The 16,984-nt window shown below is 44.5% G+C and overlaps 2 protein-coding genes across 2 annotated transcripts; both read right to left on the reverse strand.

The window, feature by feature from the left end:
• Positions 1 to 1,117: 1,117 nt before the first annotated feature.
• LOC118206932 (lamin-B1-like) lies at positions 1,118 to 12,946 on the reverse strand. Its single transcript, XM_035380117.1, has 11 exons — positions 12,216 to 12,946; positions 7,731 to 7,887; positions 6,233 to 6,358; positions 5,464 to 5,634; positions 5,002 to 5,127; positions 4,396 to 4,616; positions 3,705 to 3,939; positions 3,381 to 3,485; positions 2,148 to 2,267; positions 1,797 to 1,901; positions 1,118 to 1,692 (listed from the first exon to the last, which is right to left on the reverse strand). The coding sequence occupies exons 1-11, from the start codon at positions 12,575 to 12,577 to the stop codon at positions 1,651 to 1,653; spliced, it is 1,770 nt and encodes a 589-aa protein (XP_035236008.1). The 5' UTR covers positions 12,578 to 12,946; the 3' UTR covers positions 1,118 to 1,650.
• Positions 12,947 to 14,907: 1,961 nt separating this feature from the next.
• Positions 14,908 to 15,970, reverse strand: LOC118206948 (testis-expressed protein 43-like). Its single transcript, XM_035380142.1, has 3 exons — positions 15,813 to 15,970; positions 15,375 to 15,483; positions 14,908 to 15,261 (listed from the first exon to the last, which is right to left on the reverse strand). The coding sequence occupies exons 1-3, from the start codon at positions 15,845 to 15,847 to the stop codon at positions 15,052 to 15,054; spliced, it is 354 nt and encodes a 117-aa protein (XP_035236033.1). The 5' UTR covers positions 15,848 to 15,970; the 3' UTR covers positions 14,908 to 15,051.
• Positions 15,971 to 16,984: the final 1,014 nt, after the last annotated feature.

Raw genomic sequence — 16,984 nt, forward strand, 5'->3', positions numbered from 1 at the left:
TGGCGTTTACAGAACTGTTATTTCATAGGTACAGTAGGGTTTTTTAAAATTCATAATCAGACGTGACTTCAGTCTAATTATGACTACACCACAGTATCATAGCTATAAAACTATAATTGAATACCAGTGGTGGATCGCACTTCTCAACTCTAATTCATTTCTGGTTCCCAGCATAATCACAAAATGAAAATGACGCTAATTAATTAAGCGTTCATTGCCAGTTATGACAATCACAACTTGTCAGTGTGATTCAAATCAACTGATCTAGGGTAATGGTAATAGTAAAATCGTACGATATTATTAGCACATTTGCTATATATTGTTGTACAATAAAAAAGCAAAAGCAAGTAACAGACAAATGGTCTACTGGTTACATCATTTGACTCATACCTAACGTAGACGTTGACCTAATATGACCTTCCCAGGCTGAGGACACAGCTATCCTTTTGCAACGAGAGTAATGCACTGATAGAATAAAGGGGCTCCATGAGGTCCAATTTCAGTAAGCCATTAAGACTCCATGCCCTGCCAAGTCCTTGTGAACCTTGTTGTACTTGTCACATGGAAAATAATGCTGATGAAGCAGCAATAATGGTGCATCAGCGCCCCCTGGTGGACGCACAAAAATGAAGACCCAGACCAGCTTTGATGCCTTGTTGTTTCAATCAACAACGGAAACTATGAATACAATATCCTTCAAACAAGGGTGTGTAAAGTCATACTAGAACACATGCACCTCTGCCTATGAACTATGAACATTTCCAACTAGAGGTGGCAAGTGCAGGGGTCAGAAAATAAAAGTCCTGCCATGTGTTTCTTCCTTCCATGAACTCAGCCAGCTGATTTCACTAATTAGTTCTACCTCATGGTAGAAGAATTGTGCTATTTAGCAAATCCAGGTCATTGGAACACAATACTGGGGAGGACTTTTACCTTCAGAACGTGGATTTTCCACCTCTGCTTTCAACATTTCTCTTCACACTTTTAAAACTTGAAGCACATCTTGCGGTTAGACTCTGGATATTGCAACAAATCCTTGTTGGAAAGCACATTTGCCGTAAAGACAACTGAACTGGATAGCTGTATTATAAATAAACAGAAAAGCAGGCTGTTGAACTTGATTTAACAATGTTTATATATACAGTTACACATGCGTAACATGCATACACATACCAGAATGGCAACAAATCCTACATTTTTGGTTTTACAGGAAAGTAAAATTGAAAGTATGCAACATCCTGCCTGTCAAAAAAAAAATTAAAACTTTTCTTTCCAAGGGGAAATGGCGTAAAAAGCTACTTTAAAACAGTCAGGATATCCAAGTTGTAGAAAATATAATCACAGCACCAGGAGGAGTATATTGTTTTGCAAGCTGCCTCTCTTCCACAGATGCACCAGTTTTCTCATCTATTCTACAAAAATAGTCATCTGATAAAAGAAAAATGGCTCCATATAAAACAAGTCACGATTGCTACATTTTGCAATTCACAAAAAAAAGCACCAAAATGGCTCACAATCCTCTGCGTTTTTTCAAAAGGTATAAAAATGCGATCGCACATTTCACAATAAAAACTAGACGCATACAAAAATAGCTCTGTTGGCAGCTGAATCGGGTCATGTCGGGTCGAAGAGGAACTAGCATTGTTGCCTTTACATGATGGAGCAGCCTCTCTGTGTTTGATGTGCTTCACCCTGTAAAAGATGCGAGGGGTGTTAGATTTTATGTATCATCCTTGCAAGGGGGAATCTCCCATTTTATTGCGCCCCTTTTTACATCACTGCAACGCCTCACTGACCTCATCTTCTTCATCGTCTTCCTCTTCTTCCTCCTCCTCCTCCTCCTCTTCGTCCTCCTCTTCCACTGAGGTGGTCTTGAAGACCATGGTCCTCTCTGCCACTTCCTGTTAAGACAGAGTGGTTTAATGAGGGAGGTCTCTTCTCCCTGGCCTTGTAACCTAAAGGTCACAGGTTCGATTCCCAGCTAGGACGTGACTTAGCATGCATTGCTAACATGCATTGCTATCCAGTTGTATAAATGAATGCAATGTAAAAAAAAAAGTAGTGTAAGTCGCTCTAGCTAAGAGCGATCAGCTAAATGCCTGTACTGTAATGGAGGAATGGAACCCCAGGCCCGCACGGTTCCGTACCTCTCCCTGGGGGTTCCGCAGCAGCACCCTGACGTCCACCCCGCTGCCCCAGGAGCTCTGGTTCTTCCAGATGAGGTCCGTGGGGGGGCTGGAACTCACGCCCGCGTTGGAGGCCCAGACCTGAACACGGGGGGGATGGGTTCAGAAAAAGGGGGGGGGGGAGGGGGGGCTGGGGTGTCCACTGCAGGGACAGTGGTGCTGAGTACACTACCTGAATATTTACGGGCAACCGTGTTTTGCAGTTTTCACCGATAAGAGATTGTTTGTGCGGGTGCATATTTCAGATCATTGCTCGTCTGCCAAAAGCAGCTTGAATTGCTGAAAAGCTCATTTTTTTTAATGCAAGTATAGCGAAAATGTACATTTCCCGAGAGCTGTGCGTCTGAGCTCGTCCAATCAACGCACAGTTTTCACGGCGAGGATAGTAAAACGGAATCAATGTAAAACGGATATTGCAAGTTACAGCTTTAATTAAGCTTCACGTGAAATTGTTTGTATAATCAATACTTCAAGCTCTCTGGTTATTTCATCATCTGTTCATAAAACCTCGACCCACTGGCAAAGCACAAGGAATCGGATATCAAACATAAGCAATATCACACTTGCTGATTATAGCAGGAAATAACAAGCGTGCCAAAATTAACAAACCACTTCAAGGATCCATACAAAAAGATTTCCGACTTCACTCTGTAATGTTCTCTTAGTGACCACAAATTTGCACATGTAAATGGCCACAGATGAACTGTACTTTACTAAATAAAAAGCTGTATAGTATATACTATACAAAAAAGTTGTGTAAGTCACACATGAGTAATAGCGTCTGCTAAAATGCCTATAATCTAATGTATAGAGCAAGCTTTTCAATATTTCATGTTATAAAATGCTAATTAAATGTCCTTGGCTGCCTATGATCTGCTGAACTCCATTGCATCTGAAATGCCTTTTGCGATCTGAAATATGCATCAATCCCCACTGTGTTTGACCTTAATGTGGGTGACGGGTAATAGTTCCGAGCTCCCAACATGTCCAGTAAAGATCACTGGTGGGTAAAATCTAGGACTGGATGGATGTGCCTGGAGATGACCTTCCTCAGTTCGCTGGGGACGATGTGTTGAGAGGAACTGACCGCTGTGCAGTGCAGTGGGGTCCACAACGCGCTCAATAAGGAAGCATAAACTCAGACCCGCATGCGACAGGAAGCGCCCGATCACAGCGCGACTTCACGCGGCTCACCGTCACTTTCTGTCCCGCTCTCAAGACGTATCGCGGAGTGAACTTGTACGTCGCGTCGACGTCTCCGATGGTCCTGGTCATCTCGAAACCCCCCATGGGCTGGTCCTGTGCAGGGGTGAGAAATGAAGGCCGTCTTCTTATTGGAAGCAACTCTTGACTCAAAATCGGATCTGTCACAGATTAATGCCCCCCTCATCTACTTTAAGGCTGCCATATGCAGTTTGGTTGACTGCATTACGTAGGCTTTTCTTGTCATAATCAAGGCGAAGAAAGGAAGAACGTCCCATTTTAAACTTGGCCTGTGAAATGCCACAGCGCCCTCACCTGGTTGGAGGTGTTATGCAGGCGGATGAACCTCCCGTCCACGTCCAGCTCGTCGAGGCGGACGTTCCCGGAGGCGGAGGCGGAGTGAGCGATGGTGACCCTAACGCTGCCGCTGGCCTCGGGCTCCTCCTCCTCCTCCACGCGCTTCCTCTTCCCCCGCGCGGTCCGCAGGCTGCGGCTGGACGAGGCCCGGGTCGCTGTCACGCGCGAAGACGGGCTGGGGGACAGCCTCAACCTGGCCGGGGGGGGGGGGGGGGGGGGAACGCGAGGCGGGGGCCCCAAAATGAGCGACGGGGCGCGAACGTACATCACCAGGGTCACAAGGCATTTGTTTCCATTTGGCCATTTTATATGAGCAACACCTTTAATATATAGAGGGGGTGGATGTGATCGTGACCTGAGGGGGGATTGTAATTGCGGACTAGGGGGGCGGGAGAGGGGTTGGAGAGATTGATTGCAGTCGTTGATCGGGAGGGGGTGGGAGGGTTATAGATTGCCACCTGGGGCACCAGTTGTTTTGGCCTATAACATTACACTGAAAATGTTTTCAGGACCAACTAATTGATTTTCAGGCCATTTAGGCAATTTTCTCATTTCCCATGACTGGGAAACTGCATTAAAAAAAATCCAGGTATTCCAGGCCGCGTGTGGACCCCCGTTCACAGCCAAATTACATTTGACACCTCCTCACCTCTCCTCCTCTCCCTCCAGAAGTTTCCGGTAGGCGTTGATCTCCATGTCCAGGGCCAGCTTGACGTCCAGCAGCTGCTCGTACTCGTCCAGCTGCAGCTGCATCCGGGCCCGAATTTCGGCGATCTCCCGCTCGTGCTCCGCCCGGACCCTGTAGCCGGCGTCCCGCTCCTGGGCTAGCGCCGCCTCCAGCTCGTCGATCCGGTCCTGCAGCCCGCGGGTCTGCCGAAAAAACATGGCATTATGGGAAATGTAGTTCTACACATGCTACCCTATTAGATGCCAGAATGCAGATCCGGTCCTGCAGCCCACGGGTCTGCAGAATGCAGTGGAAAAAAAAACCCCTGACTTACCACGCATGGCATTATGGGAAATGTATTTCTCCACACGCTAGCCAATGAGATGATAGGAGCCTTAGCAAGACCATGTCAAGCTGGCCAGGGGAGTACAGCATCCAAAAAATTCAATTAAAGGCCTGTAGTGTGGTCATCTCTGTCCACTGCCCCTCCACATTGTCAGGTCGATCAAGCTTGCAATCGCGACTGTCACCGCCAGTACGGTGTCTGCACTGGGACAAAAATTCATCAGCAGGGAAACGGGCGTGTACCTCTTTCTGCAGGTTGGCCAGCTGTGCGGACAGGCTCTCCACGCGCAGCGCGGACTCCCTCAGCTCCTCCCGGGCCAGGCTGGCCGCGCTGCTGCTCATCTCCGCGGACAGGCGCGTGTTCTCCAGCTGAAACGCAGCCAGGTTAACCCGTCGAGCAATGTTGGGGGCAGCAGTGTAGCACAGTGGGTAAGGAACTGGGCTTGTAACTGAAAGGTTCGATTCCTGGGTGGGACACTGTCGTTGTACCATTGAGCAAGGTACTTAACCTGCGTTGCTTCAGTATACATATCAGGCTGTATAAATGTATGCAGTGTAAAAAGTTGTGTAAGTCGCTCTGGATAAGGGTCTGCACAGGTCTGCTTGGGTGTATCACTAGACAGACGTCCAGGTATCACCGGACAGACATTCAGGTTAAACGGTTAAACTGACAGGCTGAGGCTGGACAGCGGGAGGGAGGCTCACCTTGGCCGCGTAGGTCTGCTCCATCTGGGCCTTGTAGAGCTTCACCTGCTCGTCGTGCTGCTGCCGGATCTCGGCCAGCGCCTGGGCCAGCTTGGACTCGTACTCCACCTGCCGGCCCGAGTCCACCTCCACCAGGCGGGTCTCGTGGCGCCGCCGGGTCTCGCTGATCTCCTGCGGGGGGGAGGGAGACGCGTCGGCGGGGGAACGAGGAGAGAGAGGTGGACGGGTTGAGACGGGCCGTCGGGAGCACTCTCATCGTAGGAATGCCCGAGAGGGTCGAATTCCTGTCGTACGCGTCTCTCTCTAAAAATAACGGCTCACTGCGATCACATGATTCTGTCTGGGGTTTGTTTAATGGTAATCTACACTATCAACAGTTCTTCTAAAAAAATGCAGTGTTGAGATCTGTCCAATACTGGGCCAAGGGTTGAGGGGAGGGGAATCGATTTCCCTCACTTTATATCAGCTCACTCAATTTAAGCTGACAAAGGTGAACACACTGCAGGATAGGGCCAACACCGGCATTCAGAGCAAACCGTCCAAGCAAAACCAGCGCAGTTTCCTTTCAAACTGATACTGTGCAGACAGCTTTCTGCCCGAGATGCATAAATGAACAGCTTTAGAATTTGTGCTCAGAGCAGATTAAATTTCCACATTTCATTTTTAAAAATGTGGAAATTACTTTTTAAAAACAAAGGGGGAAAAAAAGAAAGAATCTTTGTAAGACAGTGGGTAAGTGGGAGAAGGAGCAGCTGGTCGAGGGGCTCACCTCCTCGAACACGTTCTTGCGGAACTGCAGCTCCTCGGCCAGGCTCTGGCAGCGGTTCTCCAGGTCCACCCGCCGCAGCGTCTCCTCGCCGAGCTGCTTCTTCATGGAGGCCAGGCCGGCGTCCAGCTGTGGACCGACGAACGCAGCGGAGAAGCCAAGCCGTTACCCCTCATCTCTATCGTTACCGCTCACAACAGCGCGCCTCCACATCACTCACCCACAGGCATTACTTCAGCCTGTTCGGCAAGAGGCGGGCCCAGGAACCAGTGGCACACTGTTAACAAACCCTGACGCGTTTAGACTGGGGATGTAAATGATCACAACACAATCCCCCAGCGTTAGATGACTACACGCAATAAACTTTTTTTATTTATTAAAAAGTGCACATTCAAGGATTCCGTTCCAGAAGGCAGATTGGCTCTCAAACACAAGTGTCTGTACAGAGGGCATATATATATATATATATATATATATATAGTTTGCAGAGGCACAGCAGATGGTCCTTGCTCATTTGAAAATGTCTTCGGTCGTGGCTTTGGCGGACCCTTGGATGAGCGCAGGGTTGGGCTGAAGTACTGCGTCCTGTGCTGTTAGTTAATAAGATTATCAGGCAGCTTTTACTTTTTTCCAGACACACAGAAACCAATTCCAGCCACTTAGCGGAGGGGAAAAAAAAGGCTGTTGCTCTTTTTTTTTTTTTTTTTTTTCAAATGCAGATTAAAAAAAAAAAAGATGTATGCTGTGGGGCAGAACCCAGTAATTTAGACCTACACTGAGGACTAGTCGGTCAAGATCAATGCAGGCTAAGAGTGCTCTTCTGCTATGTCCAATTTAGATACAATTTAGATATTCCAACCGTGGCTACCTTGCAAGGCCCCCTTACCCGAGCTGACTTCAAATAATGAGGCAGTGCTTCAAATAACAGAAAGGCTTTTCAGGCTGGTCACGTCTGGAGGGAGACGTCTGTGTAAATTGTGCGCCTGGCGATGCGGCTCTTCATCGCTGGCTACACGAAACTTAAACCAGCGTCTCCTCAGTGTCTAGCTTCTGACTCCTTTCCCAGCACACAGACCTACTTCTCCCTTCTCCCCTAATGAGCCTGCTCTCTGTTGCCTCCCCACGTCCTCCTGAGCGGGGTCAGCAAGCGATGTTTGGGGAGGGGGGGGGGGGGGCAGAACATTTAGTAGGCAGGACTGTGGACTGTTCCAGCAGTGAAGTTCCACAGACCTGAGGCAGCGGAACTAAACTTAAGAATTAAAACTGAAGATTAATTAGCGGCCTAGTGACCTAGCGGGGCCTCCTGACATCCTCCTGAGTGGGGTCAACAAGCGATGTTTACAGGGGGGCAGAACGTTTAGCAGACTGGACTGTGGCCTGGTAGACTGTTCCAGCTGTGAAGTTCCACAGACCTGAGGCAGCAGAGCTTAACTTGAACTGAAGAACTGAAGATAATTTAGCGGCTAAGCTAATGGGGGGGGTGGGGGGGTGGGGGCGGTACCTCCAGGATCTGGGCCTGCAGGTCGGACAGGCTGCCCTCCAGGCTCCTCTTTTCCGACAGCGCGGAGGCCAGCGCGGCCTCCTTGGCTCGCAGGGCCGTCTCCACGTCCTTCAGCCTGGCCTGGGAGGCGGCCAAGTCGCCGTCTTTCTTCGCGAAGCTGCGAAAAAGGGAAAGCAGAGGAGAGCTCGGTTCACAGAAGGGACAACTTCGGCAGCCGAAAAAAGACCTGAAGGAAGAGAAGGCTCAGCCCAAACCACAGACTGTACAAAAAAACGGGGTGGTACGGGGGCCATTTTGGTTACCCATCAGATACCAGTGTGGTATTTCACTGACCATTGGAGGAAGTTCTGCTGCAACTGTTTAGTGAGATAAAATGTTTACAGCACTGTGACCTTGTAAGGACAGGAGAAAAGGTTGAAAAAAGACACACAAAATGCCATTTAATAGCTGTTGTTCTTCCACCTCGCCTCTGTGTTAAGACCACCGCCCCTGTAGCAGCAATGGCGTGTTGAGCTGTGCTAAATCACACCTGTCGAGGCCTGAACAATATGGCGTGTCACGCTGATGAAATGCGCTTTACTATGCATTTATCACCGCTGGCCATAACCTGGCCACAGCAGGAAAAGAGTCAGGAACATTAATACAGAGGGAACTGTGGGCCGGGCACATTCAACCATTATTTCAGGGGGCTTATCTTGTCTCTGTTAATAAAAAAAACACCCATAATGGATTAAGTCAAGTGACATCTTGAATCTCTTCGCATCGCGACATAATTCTATTCATGGTCTGGTTACTGCGCTTGACTGAAGGTCTTTATTAACAAATGCGTTCGGTAACAATAGCATCACTGTAGCGTGTGTGTGTGCGCATGTGTATGAGTGTGCGTACATGCGTTTGCTGAACATCTACATTAGGTTATTTCTTAAACAAAGAGTTCTGTGTCTCAACTAGCCGGGTGGAGTTTAAATTAAATATTACGAAGGTCATTTCTGTATGCAAGACAGGCATTAGGAGACCTCAGAAGACCACTTAAGCCTGCTGCAGAAGGAGAAGTGACTCACTGGAACAAGAGTAAGAAACTTGGCTCGTGCCAGGGCGTTGTCTGCCCAATCAGATGCAATTACAAGGACCGCTGGGGGCACAGCGGCACTCTCCATCAACCAAGGAACAAGGGGCCGGAGAATCTGCATTTCAGAGCCACCGTGGCTTCAGTGCCTCATCCGTCCACTAGGAGGCAGTGTTTTACATTAGTGCTAGTTATCTCCGGATTTTCCGAGGGAATTTTTTTTTTCTCTGCAAGTGTGCTTGGCACCGATTGGTGCGCACAACCCCGCCAGCTAATCAGAGACAAGTACTCGAGGTGCGCGGAACGGGAGAGAAACACATTGTAATTAGGAGATTACGTTAATCACGGCACCGTAGTACCGCTCGGGCACTTGGCTTTCTCGAAGTGTCCGTTTTTAAATGTCAGTGGCCGCGAGACGACAGGCCCAAGTTGACACTTCCCTCAAGAGCAGGCACAGCGGTCCTATTATGCTGTCAAGCCAAAAGCTCTGGACCAACAGGCTTAATGTTTCCTCACATGTAATGCAGACAACGAGGTCCAAGACATCACTTTTACACCTTTTCATCAAATTCCTGGCATTAATACATAGTTCATATTTCTTCATTACACATTCTGAATCCCGTTTTATGCAAATTATTTGGACACTGTATTGTTACCTGATGAACCCCATCTGCAGAAATGGTGGCAGACCAGAAACACAAAGTAGAGTGAGTGGGACTAATAATGGATTATTTGGGACATGGTTCTGATTAAAACAATTGTTGTCTGTAATTAATGCTGTAAGTGATTCTTATTCTTTTACTTATGATTTGCCTCTCTGTAAAAGGGCTAGACTTTCACTTTAAACCACAGGATATCGCTGACTTCATTGATTATGATGTACAAAACAGAATGAAATCTTTTTTTGACTTTGTCTTAACATTTTATACTTCACTTTTTAAATTCTTGATCCTAAGCAGCACTTCAATAATGGCATTTTACATTATTTGCTAGAACAGAGCGAGTGAGCTGAATACTATTTTGGTCACCCACCATATATCCTGATAATAACCTTGCCATTTATGAATGTTCTTTTAAAAAGACCTCCCAGTTTCAAATATAATAAGGCCTAAGTGTACGTGCACACAATCATCCATTAGCTGAGGATCTGTCACCAGGGTTTGGGAGGGAGGAGAGCGAGAGTCCATACAGGCGGGGAACGAGGTCTGCTGGTTGCTTGCCATAAATTTGACCTAAAAATCATTTTCATAAAAGTTCTAACATTACTTTCGGTTTCTTCTTCATTCTTAAAATTCTGTACCTCCTTTTATGCTAATTACTCCGACATTGGATCTTTACCGGCAGTAAATCTCTGTACATCAGCAGTCAGTAAATCAAGACCTTCATTTAACCAGAATGCAGTGCTGTAAAACCCCTCAGTCACCTGCTCTCAAATTCACCTTCATAATCCAAAAATAGTGTGCGACATGAGAGTTCTGAATCATATGATTGTGGGCGTATGCAACAGTTCGGATAAAAAAGGGGTCGTTCATCAACCTTGTTTCTACAGCATTCCTTCATGAATATTTATGAGATGGAAAGTAACCTTTTTCCTTTACTTTTTTTCTAAGTCATAAGAATTCAAACACTGGGGCAAATAATTAATCAATGATCTTGTACATTCAAATAATGAAATACTCAGTCACATTATTAGACACTAGGACTGCAGTATCATTTATTTTCCCCAGAGATAACATGAGAAAGCTATATAACTGCTAAGAAATAATAAATCCAGGGATGCATCATTTGGAAGATCTGGGCCAATTTCACTAACCAGTATTAACCAGGCCATGTCGGCCAATGCAACTGCAACCACGTTTCCACATTCATAGAAGCAGTAGATGAATAAAATTTGTTACACATATAATTTGAAAAACATTCAAACTGCTCACAGTGAGTGGTTATAACTTACTGTGTATTATGTCTAACATTTTAATATTATTAGATGAGTGATATCCAATGACCGTCAATGTACTGATCTGCAGCACTCATTGTCCAAGAAAATATTTCCTGCACAGGCCTCGAATACATGATAGAACTGTCTGACTACAAGAACTCAACTCCCTGAAGAAATACTGAGAATCAGAAACTAATTTCATGAAAACTAAACACACCAACTTGATATTCCAACCTTTTCTTGATCAGTTTGAACGCAACTTTATTGGGTTTAAAAATAGCCAAGATGATATTCATCCATTCCAGCATCCATCCCTTCATTGAGCTACCTCAAAGACCAACTGCTCAAAAGCTGAGGTTGTACACATTCCACAGTAAATATAATTACTGCTAAGTCACATGAGTTAACCTGCGTGGTATGTCTTGGACACGACAGCCTGTTGTATCTGGTGAGCACTGACAGGGAAAAAGAGACCCCTTTACTCAAATATACCATGCTTCAGCGGCATCCATGGGTTTGCGTGGGACTGATGGTTACTCACAACTTGTATAATCGACCTAAAATTTCACAACCACGTGACTTCCGCAGACAATCACACAGCAGTTAGAAACAAATAGAGTACATATGTAAGTTATATCATCAGCAAGACTTAACTGTGAGGAAATATGTTTTTTAAAAATATATCCTTATGAGGTAGGCTACAGCAGGTGTGCCATCTCTACCATGTTGCAAGTTGTTTGGCACTTTTCAAGGTTTTTGTACAGAAATAACCACAATAATCACAGATGTGCAATACACTCAAGGGCCCATTATCATCCGTTTTTGCCAATAATTACTGACCATTGCTTAGGTTAGGACATCTTTATTGATCATAGAGCAACTTACTTGATTCCCAAGCCAACATCAAGAGGTCGATTAGTGAGTAGTTACTTTATTTAGGTGTTCAGATATAGCCTATATTTATTTAGCATCACTCCCTTTGTCTAAAATATGGTTTAAATACACTATGGGACTTTACAATCATGAGCTTTATAGTAATTAATTCACTTTAGTTTGTGATACCTGTAGCGTGACAGTGTGTCAACACAAACCTTAAAACACCGGCCACTATAAAAAAAATGTACGACAGGTTGAGTTGCGCTAAATCAGTCACAAAACTCAAGTAAACGGTCAGTGATTAAGTTACGCCCCTAGTTTACTGAAAACAATGTCACATTCCATGCAACTTCAACCCAGAGTTTTTATACAATCTATATTTGATTTAGTGTACACAATAAAACAACGTTTTAAAATAACAACTACAACAAAAAAACACCAATAATAATACACAATAAAACAAAGTTTTAAAGTACCAACAACAACAATAATAATAATAATAATAATAATAATAATAATAATAATAATAATAAATTAACGTGAAAAGGTCCATCATCCCATTATGCAATGGTGTATAAAGCGCTAATTATAAAACAGAAAAACTTACTTTTGTAATAGCTGCTCATGCTCGGCCTTTATCTTTCCCAATTCAATCTGAAGCTTGGCGCGTTCTTTAGCGATGCCATCCAAGGTTCTCCTAGCGTCCGCGAGCTCGGTCTCGTACAGTGATTTAATACCAGTGAGCTCCCGGCTTCTTACTTCTTCTCTCTCGCTGATCTGCAGCTGAAGAACACTATTTTCGGACTCGAGGCTCCGTACCTTGTCAATGTACACGGCTAAGCGGTCATTCAGGTTTCTTAATTCTTCCTTCTCCTGCAACCTGGATATTCTTGTAGGGCTCAACGGAGTAGCGGCGGTGGAGCGGGTCCCCATTCTTTGCCCGGCCGGAGTCGTAATAGCTGCCGCCATTATATCGCAAATGCAATAAGACAAGAAAACCAGCAAGCGTACAAAATCAGTGCAGAGCCTAAAATGTAAATGCGTGTCAAAAAAATTAAGAACAATATTCTAACGAAATTTCGCGAAGGCTTGCTATTATTTTACATTAATACGACATCACTGCAGTTAGACAATAACTGACTTTGTAGAAATTAATACGCTTATATGTAGAGAGGGTTTAGTTAGCCTACATGTACAAAGACGTACAAGCTAAAATAAGAAATCCACAGTTAGTAAATCATAATTTTCTTTTAAAAATACATGAAAACTAATGGAATTGCCTCCATCCACTTTATCCCCCAGTCTAATGAAAGAAATGGTATGACTAATATGGCCGCTAATTACTATGTAACAGACACGTGACCAGTGAAAACCAATGGTGAATCACAACCTTTCAACTCCAACACTGGTGACAGAATTCAAAACACACTGAATGACGGTTTTGTTTCCTTAGACCAGCACACATGCCATTCATACTTTTGAGTATAGCCCATGTTCTGGCTGCAAACATGTAGGCTAATGTACTTAGTGTAAGCACTACTTAATGTAAGTCATTTGACAGTATCTAGGCTGTGTAGCCTATTGCAGTAATGCATATTAAAAATAGACAGTTTCAGAGGTTTTGATTTTCTATGCTTTTTTATATAAATCCTAAATGACTGACCATGTTAAGTGTATAACACTTAAATGAGCCTAGAACTGTCTGACAAATCACAATTGTTCACACACATTGTATAATCCTCCAAATGTGACCAGGGTTGGGGTCATTTTAGTTAAGGCACTTCAGAATTGAATTTATTTACTAAAAAAACAATCACTGAACATTGTGGGAATTTTAGAATTTATGAACTGAAATAAATTGACTGATACAGAATTGACACCAACCCTGAATATTGCAGCAGAAGAAAGGCTAAGGGGCAAGATTAATGAACAAATGTTTTACACTTAAAAGCTCTGAACTATGTGATAAAAATGACTGCTGCTTCCTCAAGAACAACGCAACGAGAGAGCATTTACATTTGACATTACCCGTGGACCCAGCTTTGAGTCACTGAGGGCCAGGTTTTCTTTTCGACCGCATACAGTACTCTAGAGATATTCATATCCACTGAAATCACCTACTTGCCCTGCCTGAATGCAGTGGAGTTATAATACTCACGGAAATTGATGAGGAGAGCATTTTGCCAAGCTTTTTTTAGGCTGGCAGACACAGATTCGATGATTTGTGCTCAGGGATAGCTGGAGGTATCTGTCTCCGTGTACAGTAGTCTACACGTGAAAACATATCCGCTGATAAATAGCTTCCACCATGGTCATGTTTTTGAACAAGCTCTCTCCTGAAAAATCTTCTGCATTTTGTAGAAAATATATCTTGCATATCACAGAAATGAAAAAAAAGTAAATCACTGGGTCTCACGGGGCTAGAGTTAGCATCAACGCAATTTTGTTAATGACGGCATAAAGCTGTCACCAGCCAGCAATGTTCTGTTTTCAAATCGGTTTATGGCTCCGCAAAAACAAAAAAGCTAATAACAATTGAAGTTTTAAGTGTCCATAAAATATTTCATTGATTAAATATGCATTAGCTCTTGCTTAATGGTGATTGTGTATGTATGCTCTGCAGATGCCCACAAGCATTGCTGCTGTAGATATGCAGTGGCCTACACCAACATGGCATTGCAAATAAGGGTAGCAAAGTCCCTCTTTCCAGACGTTACCAACGTGTAAACTTTAAGCAATAAGCATACATCAATGATTCCTCAAGCAGCGATTGGATATTTGGGGAAATGTGATGAGCAGGGTGTGAAAAAATTGATGGTAACAGAGCATTTATGGCCCCGGTGCTGCTCTGTGGCTGGTGTGAGCCAACTCATTAAAATTAATGGACTTTTAAACACAATCCGCTTCTGTTCTGCAAATTCTGCATTGCAAATGCGGCCCTGCCCAGCCACCCTGCTCCACGTCCTGATGTGTGTCAGCCCTGATCTCTGATTGTCATTTGATTTAACTGCGTCTCTGGTGGAAACATAAAAGACCCCCCACCTTAATGTCCAACAGAGCTAATTAACATCAGCACACGGGAGAATGAATAAATAAATAAATAAATAAATAAATATTTTTAAAAACCATTGAGAAAAGACTGCACTTCACTTCTTTAACTCTGGGGAAAAAAACATTCAACTGCTGGTGTAGATGTTCAATGTGAGCTTAAAAGTAATTTCAGCGACACGCAATCAGACAGACAGAAATGAAAATGTCATTTAAAACGTTATGTACTATTTTATTTAACCTTACTGGTGTTTTGACCAACAAAAAAAAAAACCCCAGTGAAACTAAATAAAGCAAAGGGTCCAAAAATGGAGTCCTCTAGTCCCGTGGAGTATGCAAGTGATCCTAGTCCAGGTGTTCCTGACTGGACAGGTGCTGAAAGTCTCTGTAGGACATCAGGGCGGGGCTTGTCCATACAAGCCCCGGGTAGTGGTCAGAGAGCTGTTGTACCTGGACAGGTGTGAGGCGATGGGGGGCGGACGGCAGGTCAGGGGCGGGGCGGGGGCCGTGGGGTCCAGCGACCCGGCTCTGCCCTGTCCGTGACAGAGCCGCTCTCTTCCCTCCAAAAACAGGCTCTCTTCGTGGGGCCTGCGGGGAACCTGGGCCTGCAGCCAGGGGACGGCGGGAAGCACCCCAAGAGCACAGAAAAGAACGGAAATGTTAGAGCGCCTTTTCGTGTCAAACGCGGTTCGCTTGTTCGCTTGAAGTGCGTGCTCACCTTCAGCAAGAGCCGCTGGTTCTTCATGTCCTGTTTCCATGGCATTACGTAGAGTTTCGGAATCATGGGATGTCTGACGGAGAAAGCGGGGACATGGTGGTGCGCTGATCTGTAGAAACATTTCAGACGGATTCCATATCAAGGCTTGTCTTTTTAATGCAGTGAAGCATATGTTTTATTTGTTTTGATCGGTTAATACATGTCCTAATTTTTATGTTTTTACAAAGAATAGTATTAGTAAAATACAAAAAATACATGTATGTGTATACTATAGTTGTAGAGAGTTTACCTACCAGAAAAAAAATATGTATATGATTCTGGCAGTAATGACACTATTTCCAAAATGAAAGCTTGCATAAAAATACCTGTATATCCTGTTTAAATCATTCACCTACAGCAGAAATGAAGGAATTGAACGCTCAAATGAAGGAAACTCACTTGTCTGGTTCAGTGTTCATTGACATCTCGGCCATGTTTGTTGACAGCAGAGAAACCCCTGGAAACTTGGCAGTGCACCATGGGTAATGGGTAGAGTGAGAGGGCAACAATAGCAGGCTGAGGAGTAACTGAACTCCTGTCCAGCACAGTTGGAAGCGAAACTAGAGCTGAGCAGGCTGTTTTTGAATGACGCAAACTTTTCAGACTCTGTCCTCGTAGACTTCGTTGAGCGCAAAGAAGTGGGTCATGCCGCATCACGTCAACGTGATATGCTCTTTAACTGCTTTATGGAGCAATACTTATGCCAATACTTAATAGGAGCCACTGATCTGGTGTGAAGTAACCGGACATCATATAACGGCACAGCTTTGTCAGTTCATAAAGCATTTACTGTAGTACAATACTGTGTACGTAATAGGTAAAATTTCAGCAAATGTTTAAGTACATATTTGCAATAAATATATATATATATATATATATATATATATTTTGGTCCTTCTTTGGTAGGATTATGTTTTATAAATGTGCGCTGACAAATGTTCTCCAAACATTTCCTTTACGAAATCTGTGATCCACTAGTAGTTTTAGTGGCACAAAATTTTCACATTCTCTTTGTAGGTAGTGCACTGTTAACCACAGGTATAGAAAGACACTTGTGGTTAAGCAGGCATCCATCTGCAACGGTGATTCTCAGTGCTCCGATGCAATCAGGAAAGAAAACCCTATTAGCGCTGGTACTGACTGGGTGATGATTTCCCTGCTTCATCACGCAAGAGAGTCTCCTCTGCATGGCTGGGTACCTGTGCTCTGCCTGCACCAGCTGCACAGTCATCCAATGAGGCGGCTACGCAGATTAGTGAAGACCGAAAAATGAAAAGCAGCAGCACCAGCAGCAGCAGCTGTCTGCAGGTCCTTTGATTTGAAGGACGTGCCCGCTATTCTGCATTGTCCTGAATTTACACTACGCTGAATTAATGACAAATGTCACCATGGAATGGATGTAAAATACACAATATGACCAAAAGTATGACACCGGACATCCAAACCTTTTGCCACAAAGTTGAAAGCACAGAATCGTCTAGAATGCCATTGCATTAAGGTTTGCCTTCAGTGGAACTGAGGGAAATTGCCCAAACCATGAAAAACAACCCCAGACAAAGGGGTGTCCACAT

This window comes from Anguilla anguilla, chromosome 10 (genome assembly GCF_013347855.1).
Source record: "Anguilla anguilla isolate fAngAng1 chromosome 10, fAngAng1.pri, whole genome shotgun sequence".
Lineage (NCBI taxonomy): Eukaryota > Metazoa > Chordata > Actinopteri > Anguilliformes > Anguillidae > Anguilla > Anguilla anguilla.

Bases quoted from the DNA above. Each gene is read 5' to 3' on its own strand.
- LOC118206932 (XM_035380117.1), bottom strand. From the start codon at position 12,577: ATGGCGGCAGCTATTACGACTCCGGCCGGGCAAAGAATGGGGACCCGC. The intron at 7,888-12,215 runs GTAAGTTTTTCT...CCTTTTTCGCAG, and splicing joins CATGAGCAGCTATTACAAAA to CTTCGCGAAGAAAGACGGCG. The intron at 6,359-7,730 runs GTACCGCCCCCA...GTCGGTCCACAG, and splicing joins TGCAGGCCCAGATCCTGGAG to CTGGACGCCGGCCTGGCCTC.
- LOC118206948 (XM_035380142.1), bottom strand. From the start codon at position 15,847: ATGGCCGAGATGTCAATGAACACTGAACCAGACAA. The intron at 15,484-15,812 runs GTGAGTTTCCTT...ATGTTTCTACAG, and splicing joins ATGAACACTGAACCAGACAA to ATCAGCGCACCACCATGTCC. The intron at 15,262-15,374 runs GTGAGCACGCAC...CCCTGGCTGCAG, and splicing joins ACCAGCGGCTCTTGCTGAAG to GCCCAGGTTCCCCGCAGGCC.